Source organism: Nannospalax galili, unplaced genomic scaffold, assembly GCF_000622305.1.
Source record: "Nannospalax galili isolate Female #2095 unplaced genomic scaffold, S.galili_v1.0 scaffold1927, whole genome shotgun sequence".
NCBI classification, from domain to species: domain Eukaryota; kingdom Metazoa; phylum Chordata; class Mammalia; order Rodentia; family Spalacidae; genus Nannospalax; species Nannospalax galili.
Window position 1 is genome coordinate 81,261 of NW_008355500.1, and position 13,953 is coordinate 95,213.

Sequence of the window (13,953 nt, forward strand, 5' to 3'; positions counted from 1 at the left end):
ACCTATTGGGACAGGAGACCACGGGGACTTACTCTTGCGCAGGTCTTGGCCTCTGGCATGTGTGTAGGCACAGTTCCAACATCCCAAAGCCAGTTATGCTCCTCATGCAATAACACCCCATGGGAGCAGGGGAAGTGGATTATACCCACCTCGGGCTGGTGGCTCTGTTCAAAAACGGGCCTCACCCCAGCCCTGTCCACCTCTGTATTTAATGCTAATAATGAATTTTGTGTACTTGTGGCCATTCTGCCCCATCTTTCATACCACTCTCATGAATCCCTCCTCTCCTATTGGGAGGAAAAACAGAGTCCACTCCAAAAGAAGAGGGAGCCCTTTACTGCCTTAACCATCAGAACTCTCTTCTCTGTAGGGATAGCTGGAGCAGGGACAGGAATCGCAGCCCTAGTAACACGAGAGCAAGGGCTCACGGCACTAAGGCTAGCAATTGATAGGGACTTGGAACAGCTCCGGCAATCGATGTCAGACCTGGAGCAATCTCTCACTTCCTTATCAGAGGTGGTGCTACAAAACAGAAGGGGCTTGGATCTCCTATTCCTAAAAGAGGGCGGGCTATGTGCAGCTTTAAAAGAGGAATGCTGTTTCTATGTGGACAAGACAGGGGCAGTCAGGGAATCTTTGACCAAGTTAAAAAAGGACCTGGAGAGGAGGCGCAAGGAATATGAAAGTAATAAAAGCTGGTTCGAGTCTTGGTTTATGCATAAAACATGGTTTACAACTCTCCTCTCAGCTATCGCAGGACCTCTAATTTTTCTATTGCTACTAGTCACAATTGGTCCCTGCATAATAAATAGGCTACTAAGGTTTGTTCAGGAAAAGATCGATACTGTCCATCTCTTGGTTCTTTGCCAGAAATACCAAGCCTTAGATACTGCTGAGGAAGATTCCTCAGTCTGACCTAGAAAAAAAGGGGGGAAATGTTGGGGAAAGAGGAATTTACTGTTTGTTTGAATATACTGCTTGCCTGAATTTACTGCTTGAACTTACTTGTTTAAATTTACTGCTTGTAACCAATTAACTCAACTAGAGACACAGGCATCCGGAGATAGAGGCAAAGTGCTACAACCCCCGGAGCCTGACCTGTTCTGTGTCATGTCATGTCTGCTTACACAAGATAAAAAGAAAGAGTCATACCAGGCACATACCAATCATCTCTCCCCAATTGAGACACCTGAAGGGAGCTGTAACATTTGTCTTGGAAGGACGGTCGGCCCCAGCTAGCTGGTTTAATAAAACTCTGCTTGATTTTTGCATCTCCATACTCGTGCATTTGTTCTCCTGAAGAGACCCACCGAGTCACGGACCCTAACAGTATGTAAGTGCACCCATATTATACAAGGCTTGGGGAGGTCAGAAGAGGGTATCAGATCCCCTGGAACTGGAGTTTCAGATAGTTGTTAGTTGCACTGTGGGTGCTAGGAACCAAACCTGGGTCCTCTGCAAGAACAGGCAGTGCTCTTAACCAATAAGCCATCTCTCCAGTCTCAAGGAATGTATTTTTAAGAGCTAGGGATATAGCTCATTGGTAGGGTATTTGCCTAACATTCATGAGGCCCTGAGCTCCATCCCTAGCGCTATTAAAAAACAACCAACCAACCAACTATGGACCAGATGTGGTGGCCTTTAATTCCAACACTCAGAAGGCAGAGGCAGGCAGATCTCTGTGAGTTCAAGGCTAACCTGGTCTACATAGTGAGTTCCAGGTCAGCTAGGGCTACAAGGAGACCCTGCCTCAAAAAAGACCAAAAAAAAAAAAAAAACCAAAAAACCCAAAACAAAAAAACCCACTAAAAAAGAGAGACAGGTTCATTAAAGCAAATAATCAAAAGAAAAGCATTGTACCTGAGGCTATTCACCTGTTGGGGGTTTAGAAGCTGATTTCAATGTGCTTTAAAGAAGACATGCTGGCTGGGAGTGAAACTCATTTGTAAAATAAAAACAGAAGCATCTCTGAGCTGAGCTGAGTCTTTGATGGACTGCTTGGGGTCATGTAGAGAGGAGACAGGAAGAGGGCATGGGAGAAGTGAACACGCCATGGCAAGGATGGTTGGCCACCCACCCAGAGCCCTTGCTGTGCCTCACTGCAGGGGACCAGCAACCTCTGGCCAGGATTGTCCCCTGAAGGAGGCTGCCAGGGAGGTGGCTCAGGGAACCATGTGCCACCACTTGAAGGTAAAGGGCTTTCGGCGCACGTTGGTGCCGCAGTGAATCTCCCCGTGGTGGACGTGGTAGGCATAGAAATCATTGACGAAGGTGCAGTGCAGGCCCAGCGGCTCCAATAGGGAGCGCACCTTCTCCTCCAGACAGCAGTGGGCGCTGATGAGGGGTCCAAAGGGCTTGGGGATGCCCAGGTGTTTCCCCAGCACCAGCATGTTCACCTGCGGGGAAATGAGAGCCTGTGTCAGAAGTGGCAACAGGTAGGTAGGACTCACATATTAAGTCTGGTGAACTCAGTCTGTGCTTTGGGGGGGGGGTAAGATTTGTGTGTCTGTGAGCATACACATGAGGGTGTGTGTGCCCATGAGGCTAGAAGACGCGCTGGGCATCCCCTGTCATTCTCCGTCTAGTCATTTGAGGCAGGGTCTCTCCCTGAACCTGAGGCTCACGTCCTCTCGGCTACACTGGAAGCCAGCAAAACCCAGAGATCCTCCTGTCTCTGAGCCCCCTCCCCCCACTTCTGCTGCAGTTACAGGTGTGCACTTGACTCGTTGTGTGAGTGCTGAGGGGGATCTGAATTTCCATTTCTATAATTGTATAGGAAGCACTCTTAACCACCAGTCCTGGTGGTGCCCCATGTGGACTCCCTTCCTGGCAATGAGTGCCTCCCTAGAGCACCTTGTCTGTGGCTTGCACCTATCCCTGACTCCTCAATGGAAGCTGGGAGGTGGCACTGGGCATGGTAGTCACAGCTGGTTCTGCATCCAGACCCTGGCTTTGTAGTCTATTTCCTATCCACCATGGTTTTGTTTTGTTTTGTTTTGTTTTGTTTTGACAGGGTCTCCCTATAGCCCAGCTGACCTGGAACTCACTATGTAGACCAGGCTGCTCTTGAACTCACAGAGATCCGCCTGCCTCTGCCTCCTGAGTGCTGCAATTAAAGGTGTGAACCACCACGCCCAACTCCACTATGTTTTTTAAAAAACATCTTTTGTAGCCGGGCATGGTGGCACAGGCCTTTAATCCCATGCCGTGCCGTGTCCTCAGAGGTCAGAAGAGGGCATCGTCGTTTCAAGCATTTGTTAGCTGCCATGTGGGTGCTGGGCTTTGAAACCCGGTCTACTGCAAGAGCAGCCAGTGCTCTTAACCTCAGAGCCATCTCTCCAGCCCCACCATGTGCTTTTTTAAAGATTTATTTTTATTCTTATTTTATATGTATACATGTTTTGCCTGCGTGTTTATATGTGTGCCACATGCGTGCAATGCTTGTGGAGGCCAGAAGAGGGCATTGGATCCCCTGGAACTGGAGTAACAGATGTTGTGAGCCACCATGTGGCTCTGTAAGAGCAGCCAGTACTCTTAACTTCAGAGTTATCTCTCCAACCCCTCTGTATGGTTTTGTACTAGAGACTTCACCTCTCTGAGTTGCTTCTAGAAAGTGAGGCTACAAGGCAGCCTATTCCCTCTGAAGTACAGAAAGGGCTGGAGGGCCATGTGAGCCTAAGGGGTGCAGAGAAGATCCTCCTGGCAGGCCCTGGGGCCCAGCTGCCTCTTTAGGCCCCTCCCACCTGCCCTCTGGTGTTTAAGGTGGTTCCCTTTGGGTGGGGGAGGAGAGGCAGTGACTGTCACCTCCTCACCATGTTTGGGAAGAAGGCTTCAGCCTTGAGGTTCCTTCTGGAGTTCCCCATGAGCCTGAAGAGCTGTGGGATGTCGATGATGTCACCCTCGGTCAGGCCCAGCTCCCGCTTCAGCAGCTCTCGGTTCCAGTCAATGCAGCTCTGGGGGAGGCCGAGGGATAGTGGGTTAGGGAAGGAGGGCAGAGGCAGGGAGGCCAGCTCCCAGGGACCTCATGGGCCTCCCCTCTGGCTCTCTGTCTGTCCCTGGGCTTCAGACCCTGGGTTAGTCATCAGTGTGCAATGAGCAGCCCCAGGAGTACCCCCACTCCTCTGCCCCCAACCTCATGCCTGTAATCACTGGCAGGTGGCAGTGTCTGTAGGACATTTAGGCTAAGTACCTCCACGTAGGAGTTCTGCTCTCTCAGTTTCTTGTTTGAAAGAATGTCATTGATTGTCTGCTGTTTCTTTCCTGCCAGGGAGAAAAAGCAAAAAGTGCACCTGAATTGGGAGGTGGACCACCCTCCACTGAGGTACAGCCTGGGACCTGAGTTGCTATCTGTTCAATGGGTGTGTTCACATTCAAGAGGCACTTGCACTCCCAAAATGCTCTCATCTCCAAAGAGATCCTGTTAGCTTGCTTATTTGTTTTTGGGACAGGGTCTCATGTAGACCAGGCTGGCCTCAAACTTGCTATGTAGCAGAGGATGACCTAGAATTCCTGGTCCTCAAGAGTGTTGGGATATAGGTATGCACCACCACACCTGGTTTATGGTTGCTGGGGACAGAACCCAGGGCCTTGTGCATGCTGGGTAAGCACTCTATCAATCAAACTGCACCCCAGCCTCAAATCCTGTTTAGAAAGGAGGAAGCAACGGTACACATAGCTCAGAGACACAGCATTTGCCTAGCATGCATGGGACCCTGAACTCGATTGCCAGCACCCAAGAGAAAGTAGGTAGAAGAGAGAGAGGGGTGAGGAGGGAAGAAAAGAAATGAAGAAAAAGAGCCAGTGAGATGGCTCACTGGGTGAAGGTGCCTGCTGCCAAGACTTATGACCCAAGTTCAATCCCCGGAACCCACATGATGTAAGGAGAGAACCAACTCCAGCAAACTGTCCCCTGACCTCTACGTGTGTGCTGTAGTGCATGCACACACATAAAGAAATTAACAATTGTAATATTTTTTTTTAATTAATGGGGGCTGGAGAGATGGCTCAGCAGTTAAGAGCACTGGCTGCTCTTACAGAGGATCTGGGTTTGGCTCCCAGCACCCACATGGTGGCTAACAACCATCTGTAACTCCAGTTCCAAGAGATCTGATACCCTCTCTGTCCTCCAAGGCATTGCACAACATGGGTGTACTTACATACATGTAAGCAAACCACACACACACACACACACACACACACACATACACACACACACACACACACAAATTTAAATTAAAATTAAGGGAGGGAAGGAAGAAGGAATTATTTCGACTCTACTGTCTTGGCCCCTGCTGTCTGAGCCTTAGCCTTCTCAGTTCCCTGTCTGCAGTCATCCCTTCCAGTCACCTCACTGCCCCTTCCACCCCACCAACCCCTGCTCATCCCTTGGGTTCCTGCTCATCCCCTGCCTTCCGAGAAGCCTTCTCTGAGCCCCACTCAGACACCCCGAAGCCCTGTGCTGTCTTAGTGGCTCCTGGGAGCTGGGCTGCCCAGCATTGGGCGCAGTGCTTGCCACACAGTGAGCGTGCAGGTCTCTCTTCCCATGGAGCAGAGTAGATCTTAGACAGCGTTGGTCAGATAGGACTCCAGTCACTGCAACTTACTCTTGAGTCCTTCAAACAGCAGCGCCTCCCCGTGGCCCTGGCTCTGCTGCTCCTGGAACAGCTGGTAGCAAGCCCTAGGGCTGGCCAGCAGCAGCCGGAAACCCTGCTGGGAAATGCTGGGGTCACAGGACTGAATTGTCCTGGGGGTTCCCAGGAGGGGGGCTGGTACCCTCCATCACCTTCCTGTCCCCATGCAGAGGGAGAGCTGGCCTGGGAACCCGAGTGGGAGGGCCACACACCTTCCTGTCGGGTGCTGGGACGAAGCTCAAGAACTCATCCACATGACCCACATAGAGCCAGTCGGAGAAGAGCTTCACAGGGGACTGCACCTGCTGGGCGCCCAGGAAGTCCTGCAGGGCCTGGTTCATGTCCCGGCTCTCGCTGCTGCCCTCGAATGGAGAGACAGTGTAATAATAGCCATTATTAGCGTTAGAAGATGCTGTGTCGATGCGAGACCCTGAGATGGGCTGGTTGACCTGCTCTCATAGAAGGAGGGTATGGAGGGTCACGAGACCCTCACCTGGGATTCCACCAGCCCCTTCCTGCATCTCCTTCCCAGCAATTTCTGTCCCTCATTGCACGTGCTGGAGTTCATGGGGCTGGAGAAATGGCTTAGCAGTTAGGAGCACTGGCTGCTCTTGCAAAGAACCAGGGTTCAGTTTCCAGCACCCACATGGTGGCTTACAACCATCCTAACCCTCATTTCAGGAGATCCAACACCCTCTTGCATTGCACGACAGGGGTGCACTCACATACATGCAGGCAATACACTTATACGCATAAAATAAAAATATAAATAAAATGTTAAAAAATGAAGTGCTTGAGTTCAGCATGTGAAAGTTTAACTGAAGGGGTACTCTATAGATGTAGCTATGGGGAGTTATCGTCCATGCTGGGGTGAGGCTTTGGGGTCACCCACCTCACAAGTAGCCCCTCACCCATGCTATATAAGGAAGCCCAATCAACCCACTGGTCCCCCAAATCAGGCCTTGGAGGGATGGCGACTTTGGTCTGTGGTTGGGACCCTATCTGGGGTGAATACATGTTTATTTCTGTTACCCTAGGAAATATTCACGTAATGAGGGTGGCTGTGGAGAGGTGTCTGAGGATGGTAGAGGACTCAGGGCTTGTCCCAACTAGGGAGGGGACCCTGGAGCCTGGGCTGCCTTTATTGTAGCCCTTAATATTTTAGCAACTTAAGACACATCCCAGCTTCCTTGGGGGAAACTGAGGCACGGTCATTGAAGTACAGGACCAGAGCCAAAAGCACTGCCTATCGAATCAGCCTGGATGTTCATGTGATAGAGGATCATGGGCTTTGGAACCAGTCCCTCTGGATGGTGATCCCTTCCTTGCCAGCGTGGCCTTGGGACCGTTCCTTCAGTACTCTGAGCTCTGTGTTCTCCGTAAGGCCTTCCTACAGCTCCTTGGTCCTTCCTTCACTCTATTTGTCCCTACCACGCTGGCCTTCATTCCTGCCCCTGGACCTTTGCACATACATGTTCTTTCCTATACCAGGACACTGTGTCCCAGAACTCCACGTGACTCCAAGAGTCCCTTTCCCTTCCTAACACAGGCCACCTTTTCCTTTATCATTCAAGCTTATGCAATTTGTTTCCTCTTCCGTTATCCATGTCCCCAGCTAGCATACTGGTAGGGACTTGTCTGTCACATTTGCAGCCCTGCCCTGGCTCCTGGTACATCAGAGATGCTCAGTAAATATTCATTGACTGAAGGAATGTAGGTGGGCAGAGATGGAACTTGAACTTGGGCCCACTGGGCTCTAGAACTTGTGTTCCTCACCCTGTACATAAATTCCTCCCACTTGGGCAATGCTTCTGACTTCTTGGGGTTGGAGCAGGTAGGGGAGACCTCACTGTGGCTTTTGTGACCCCTTCCTGCAGCACCCTGAGTCCTGGCCACACCTCATGTCCCTCCCCTCCTTACCTGGAGTAACCACTGTTCCCAATAAGAATCCTGCCCAGTGGGTATTCCTTTTCTCCGACAGCGACTGGGGGGCTCACCTCCAGGTTCCCAAAGGCATCCAGTCCAGTGACCTCCACTGTGTGGGGCCCTCTGGTTACATAACCAAAATTTGGACCCTGAGGTGGGAGAAACATGCACTGTTAGAGGCAGTTGTCTCTGGGTGGAGACAGTGACTGCAAGTTGATAGATGAATTTGGTCACAGGAAGGAACTCTGGCTGCCAGAGCAGGTCCCCTAATGACTGGTGGAGTGTGGAAGGGATGTTGGATTGAGTCAGGGGGCAATGAAGGAAGAGATGTGGGTTTGTTGGTCCTAGTGAGTGTCACCTGTTTGGAAAACCACGTGCAGAGTAACGGAGTCTGCAAAACATATTTGCAGACAGAGGAGCCAATCTTGGAGTGGCCATAGGGACTTCCTCCAGCCAGTCTGAAGAACGATGGGAGTGCCTGCTGTCCCTGTGGCCAGCATTCTTGGTCCACACTGCACCCCCATTCTGGCCGCTGAGATGGAATAGGACTTACTAAATGTCTGTGACGTCTCCACCTGAGTCCTCACTAGAGGACTGAGGGACACATCTGTCACCCCTTGCATGAGCGTTGTGGTTGCTGTGGCAAATGGCCACCAGGTTAGTGCCCTAAAATTCACAGATTTATCCTCCTGCAGCTCTGGAGGGCACAAGTCTCAAATGAGTGTCATGGGCTGGAGTCAAAATGTGGCCGATGCCCCTCACTGAGGCTCCAGGGGAGAAGTTTCAAGAGGAAGGTGTTTTGCACTGGACCGCTGCCAGGCTGTGGCTGAATCCTTCCCTCACCCTCCAAGCAGGAGCCTCCAATCCTGTCTCCAGCACTCCACACCTGCCGCTCAAACCTCCCTCCTCTTCCTCGTAAGAAATGTCCATTGCACGACATGGGTACACTTACATACATGCAGGTGATACACTCATACACATAAAATTAAAATAATAAAAAAATATTTTTCAGAATCGGGGACTGGAGAGATGGCTCAGCAGTTAAGAGCACTGGCTGCTCTTGCAGAGGACCTGGGTTTGATTCCCAGCACCCACATGTGGCTAGCAACCATCCATAACTCCAGTTCCAGGGGATCCAACACCTTTCTCTGACTTCCATGAGCACTGCATGACATGGGTGCACTTACACACATGCAGGTAATGCACTCATACACATAAAATAAAAATAATAAAATATATATAAAAAAAGAAGTGTCAAGCTTACAAAGGACCTCTGGATAACAGGTGGACCCCAGCTTAACACACTCACCCAGCCTTCCCGCCACACAATGGAGTCTCGGTTCCATGGCCCACAGCCAGCACGCACTTGAGAGGTCACCGTCGGGCCCGCTCCACTCTGACTTCCCATCACCCATTTGCAGTGGCTTTTTGCCACCTCCTCCTTGTGATCCTCCTCAGCCTTCTGAGAGGACAACGGGGCAGGCTCCATCCCTGTGGCCTCCATTTTCTGGTTTCAGCAGCTCGCCGACCTCCCATGGAATCCCACTGCCCACATCACACCTCCTGACACCACTGCTGCTGTCCCCAACATTAGACATTAAACAGGGGTCAGTGGCTGCCGGGTTCCACACTTGCCTTGTCTAGGGAGCTGCTGATCCCTCCTTCCGCCAGCCTGCCCTCTTCCCACAGTCCTCTCCTCAGGTGACAGCCTAGAGGCTACCTTTACCTTGTTTCTCTCACGGTGGCCAGAAAACCCTGCTGGCCTTACCCTGTAGAGCTACCAGGAGTCCAAACACTCCCCACAGGACTGGTACCTGCCTGTCCCCCCACAACCCCACCAATCTTGGCTCCCTCTTACTTTGCCCTGCACAATCTATTTTCTTTATAATGTAAGCCAAGGCACAACCCTCCTTGATTTAAGACTTGCAAAGATTTTCAATTTCTCAGATTCTTTTTCTTTTTAAAATATTTTATTATTTTTATTATCTGTGTATGAGTGTATTGCCTGCATGTGTGTAAGTGCATGTAAGTCATGCAATACCTGCAGAGGTCAGAAGAGGGTGCTGGATCCCCTGGAACTGGACTTACAGACAGTTAGCCATCATGTGAGTGCTGAGAAATGAACTTGTGTCCTCTGCAGGAGCTGCCAGTGCTCTTAACCGCTGAGCCACCTCTCCAGCCCTAACTTCTTAGAGTGTAAATGGATGGAGCCCACAGAGACCAAGTATTTCTGTTGCCCCTGGCGCTGAGCTTGTTTTAACAGCAGTATTTTCTTTTACTTCTATTTCTTTTGTCACCTTTTTTTTTGGTCTTTTTGAGACAAGGTCTCCCTGTAGCTCCAGCTGTCCTGGAACTCACTATGTAGACCAGGCTGGCCTCGAACTCACAGAGATCTGCCTGGCTCTGCCTCCCTAGTGCTGGGATTAAAGCATGTGCCACCACACCTGGCGTTAGATAGATATACTTTTAATGAGCAACTGAAATTTTCTTCAGGTTCAACTACTTCAGTACCTTTAATACTAACTATCCCTGAGAAAACACACACACACACACTAAATTAATTGTTAAAAATTTCCCTGATACATACATTGAATTAGACTTTGAGGTTTACTCTAATTTGATGAATGAGCATCTATATTTCTAGTGCTGGGATTAAAGTGTGAGCTACCACACTCAGCCATGTTTTTAATTTATTATTATTATTATTATTGAGACAGGGTCTCCCTGTATCCCAAGCTGGCTTGGAACTTGCTATGTAGACCAGGCAGTCCTCAAACTCAGAGAGATCCACCTACTTCTGCCTCCCAAGTGCTGAGCTTGCTGCCGTGCCATCCTTCAATTCTTTTTAAGCTAATGGCTGTCATCTGTTTATGCCAAGTATCACGGGTTTCCCCCTCAAGGTGTGATGTGAAATTTACTAACATTATCTTACAGAAAGGACAGCACTTGGCCAGGTCACACAGATGCACAATTAACAGCACTATAGTCCCATGCCCTGGGCAGGCAGATGACCAGAACTAAATGAGCCAGTCAGCGACTTATACCAAAGTACACTGGAAGAAATGAACAGCAGCTGATGTCCAGCATGCAAGGGCTGGGTGGGTCTCCTTCAGTACCAGGGGAGGTCCTGTTAGGTAGGGCCCTGAGGCTGAGACCTGTCAGGGGTAGGGAACAGCATTCTCGGCAGAGGGAATGGCATATGCTAAGGCTCTGAGGTCAGGGAGAGATGGAAAAGTTTGGAGGACAGGAAGAAACCCAGTTTGGGCTAGAGCCAGGTAAGGGACAGAGAAAGTGGTCCCTGAGGATTCTGGAGACAAGGCTGTCGATAGTTTCCCTGTGGCTCTCATTCTTTTCGCTGAATGTTCGGGTCAGTGTGTTGTGTGTGTAGCCAAGGACCTGTTGCAGCCTTCCTCTACCCAAGGCCAGCTGAGGAGACTCCCAGGCCGAGGGTCTGTCTGTCCTCCAAGGCTCTGGAGGCTTGGCTTGTAGCATCAGAGAATCTGGCCTTTGGAATCTCACAGTCACTGAACAGGAAGCCCCGAAGCCAGCGATGGGGTTGGGGTGAAGTCATGGATCAGTCGTCTGATGTCCCCACCCTCAAATGGGATGAACTTGCCTCCACCATGAAGCCCACAGGAAGAACCCAGCTACATCTCTGCCCATCAGCATAGGGTGTGGCCATGAGGAAGTAAGATCTGCTGATGAAATTGAGGTTTCTTTCCAGGCCTCAAGTGTGGGCAGGGCTGCTGCCTCTTCCCCTGGACAACAGAATGCCCCCCAGAAAACCACTCAGGGCTGCAAACCTTGTCTCTCATACCCTCCCTCCTCTGTCTGTGGGTGCCAGGCCCCAGGGCAGGCTGGGGTCTTCCAAGGAAGGCAGGAAGGCAGGGTGGGAGACCTGATGTCTTTGCTCTGGGCCTCAGTTTCTGCATCTGTGAAATGGGCCTGTTGATAACATCTCTTTAAAAAGGTTGTCAAATTAAATGAGTCAGCACCCAAAGAGAAGTCAGCAGAGTGAACAGAGCATGTGGGCTCTGTAAACACACCATTATTATTTATGATGATGATGACCAGGGCTGAGTTTGCCAGGCCAGTCAAGCTGACGCACAAATATGTCACTTCCTACCCCCACGTGTAGAGACTGCAGCTGATAAAAATCGCTCTGGGAAATGGCTACTGATCCTGAAGTCGCCCCCTCTCCCATGCCCCAATGAAGCTTCCAAAGGTCAAACAGCAGCCAGAAGATGGAGCCCCCCACTTTATGGTGAGAGCCCTCTTGGGTAGCCCAGGATGCTCAACAGGCCTCACAGGGTGAGCTCATGCATGGTGGGGCTCTGGGAAACTAAGAGCCAGATCTTATCAGAGGATTAATTAAAACAACCAGTTCTGCCCACGTGGTCCTGCTGGAGCAGGAATTCAGCTTGGGGGACCAGGCTGGCCTGTGGGGAAGATGGGTTGAAGAAAGGTACTTCAAGGCCAGGGCAGCGTCCAGCCCTCGTGGGTTCTTACCATGACTCGCTTGACGGGGAAGTCCTTCAGGCCTCTGTCCCTTGGGGAGTCAAAGACCACGGGCAGCGTCTTGTGGGGAGCCTGGATGTACCCAATCTCCATTTCATCCTGTGGGAGTGTGGAGAGTTGCTGATGCAGTGTGGACCCACCCCACCCTCCCTCCTATGCCTTCGAGGGCAAATTCTGTGGGACAGGAGTCCAGAGAAGGGCTCTGAGGAGGCAGACCTGGGTCCCACACAGCCTTCTGGGAAACTACACATGGCCTTGACCTTGTGGGGACCAACCTTGTCCTTGAGGACAGTGAACATCCAGCGTTAGGGTGATGGGGGTGCAAGGGGACTCTGGGGGACCCAGAGGGTGCCCAGTGTGTCAGTCTTGGGCAGAGTTTGGTAGGAAGGCTCCTGAGTTGAACCAAGGTAAAGCAGGCAGTCAGAGCTCACAAGAGCCGGTAGACGCTGTCCAGCTTCGTGTGGTGCTACGTGGGGTCTGGGTGGCGGGGTGCATTGAGAAATGAATCTGGTGAGGATCCTGCCTGGTGGGATGGCTGTTCCTCCAGCAGGCAGGTGTGCCAGGGGACATAGCTACTATGACAAGTCACCAAATGGAAACCCCGGTGAAAGATGGTGGTTTACCTACAGCTTCCCACGGGTCAGCCAGCCTGCGTCATACGGGTGGATGGCAAAGACGGGACTTAGGGACGAATTCCCGCTGGATGGATGGCAAACATGGAGGGACAGCCTTCACACTGGCACTAAGCAAGCATGGTCGGGACACGGGATATGGGTGGTGAGAAGGAAGGTACCAGAGAGGAGACAGCATGGGTAAAAGCTCATGGTGAGAGCCAGGGGAGGCATGGAGCAGAGGCCCCAGGCCAAGCAGGGAGGAGACTCCATTCAGCTCAACAACTGTACAGTGAGCAGAGGGGACCTGGTCTCAGTCTCTGGGCCATTTCTGGTTTGTTTGTGGATTGGTACAGAAGCATAAAATGGTCCTGAGATGTAACTCACAGAGTTTAACCAACTGGTACCAAGTGAGAGAGGCAGACAGGTTGGGAGGCCCTAGAGGCTGAGTAGAAGATGGGAACCATAGATGGCTCTGGAGAAAGAGTGTGACTTGGGCTAGTGACTGAGCTCAGGAAGGTGGCTTCTACCTTGGTGACATGGGGGTGGGCACAGTGGCTCACTGTAAATGTCAGATGAACCATCAGCTTGGACACCCTGATGTGGGGATGCTCTGAGGCTCCCCCATCCCCATTCAACCCAGGAAGGGTGGCCCCAGTAGCTAGGCTGTGCCCCAGGAGCCCAGGCCTGCAGCTGACTGGCAGCTGGGCTGCATACCTGCATCCACTGATCATCGAAATTCTCCTCTTCGGGGCAGACCGTCAGCTTGCACTTAGCTTTCCTGGCCAGAGCAGTCACCGACTTTAGGAAGTCTTCATTTTCAACGATCCTATGAAGGTGAGAACATTGGTCCCTATAGCTCTGGATTCTGGAGCGCGTGTCTCAGTGGGGAGGTGACACAGTGACCCTGGGGACATCTGTGGGCTTCTGTCTGTCCTGACTTTGCTTTTTTAATTTAAATTTTTATTTTATGCATATGAGTGCATGTAGGTAAGTGCACCCGTGCTGTGCAATACCCGTAGAGGTCAGAAGAGGATGCTGGATCCTCTGGAACTGGATTTACAGATGGTTGTTAGCTGCCATGTGGGTGCTAGGATTCAAACCCAGGTCTTCTGTAAGAACAGTGTTCTTAACTACTAAGCCATCTCTTCAGCCCCTAGACAGCTTTCTTTACTTCTTAAAATTATTTCTCTCTCTCTCTCTCTCTCTCTCTCTCTCTCTCTCTCTCTCTCTCTCTCTCTCTGTGTGTGTGTGTGTGTTTTGTGTTA

General features: G+C 51.0%; 1 protein-coding gene across 1 annotated transcript in view; it reads right to left on the reverse strand.

Annotated features, from left to right (window-relative positions):
• Positions 1-2,054: 2,054 nt before the first annotated feature.
• Padi4 (peptidyl arginine deiminase 4) overlaps positions 2,055-13,953 on the reverse strand; it is a 37,139-nt gene continuing 25,240 nt past the window's right edge. The window contains exons 9-16 of the mRNA XM_008852931.2: positions 13,403-13,514; positions 12,066-12,173; positions 7,551-7,705; positions 5,843-5,987; positions 5,604-5,706; positions 4,190-4,260; positions 3,813-3,953; positions 2,055-2,396 (exon numbers count right to left, since the gene is read on the reverse strand). Of these exons, the coding sequence (XP_008851153.1) occupies positions 2,163-2,396; positions 3,813-3,953; positions 4,190-4,260; positions 5,604-5,706; positions 5,843-5,987; positions 7,551-7,705; positions 12,066-12,173; positions 13,403-13,514 (1,069 nt within the window). The 3' untranslated portion in view covers positions 2,055-2,162. The remainder of the gene's footprint in view (positions 2,397-3,812; positions 3,954-4,189; positions 4,261-5,603; positions 5,707-5,842; positions 5,988-7,550; positions 7,706-12,065; positions 12,174-13,402; positions 13,515-13,953) is intronic.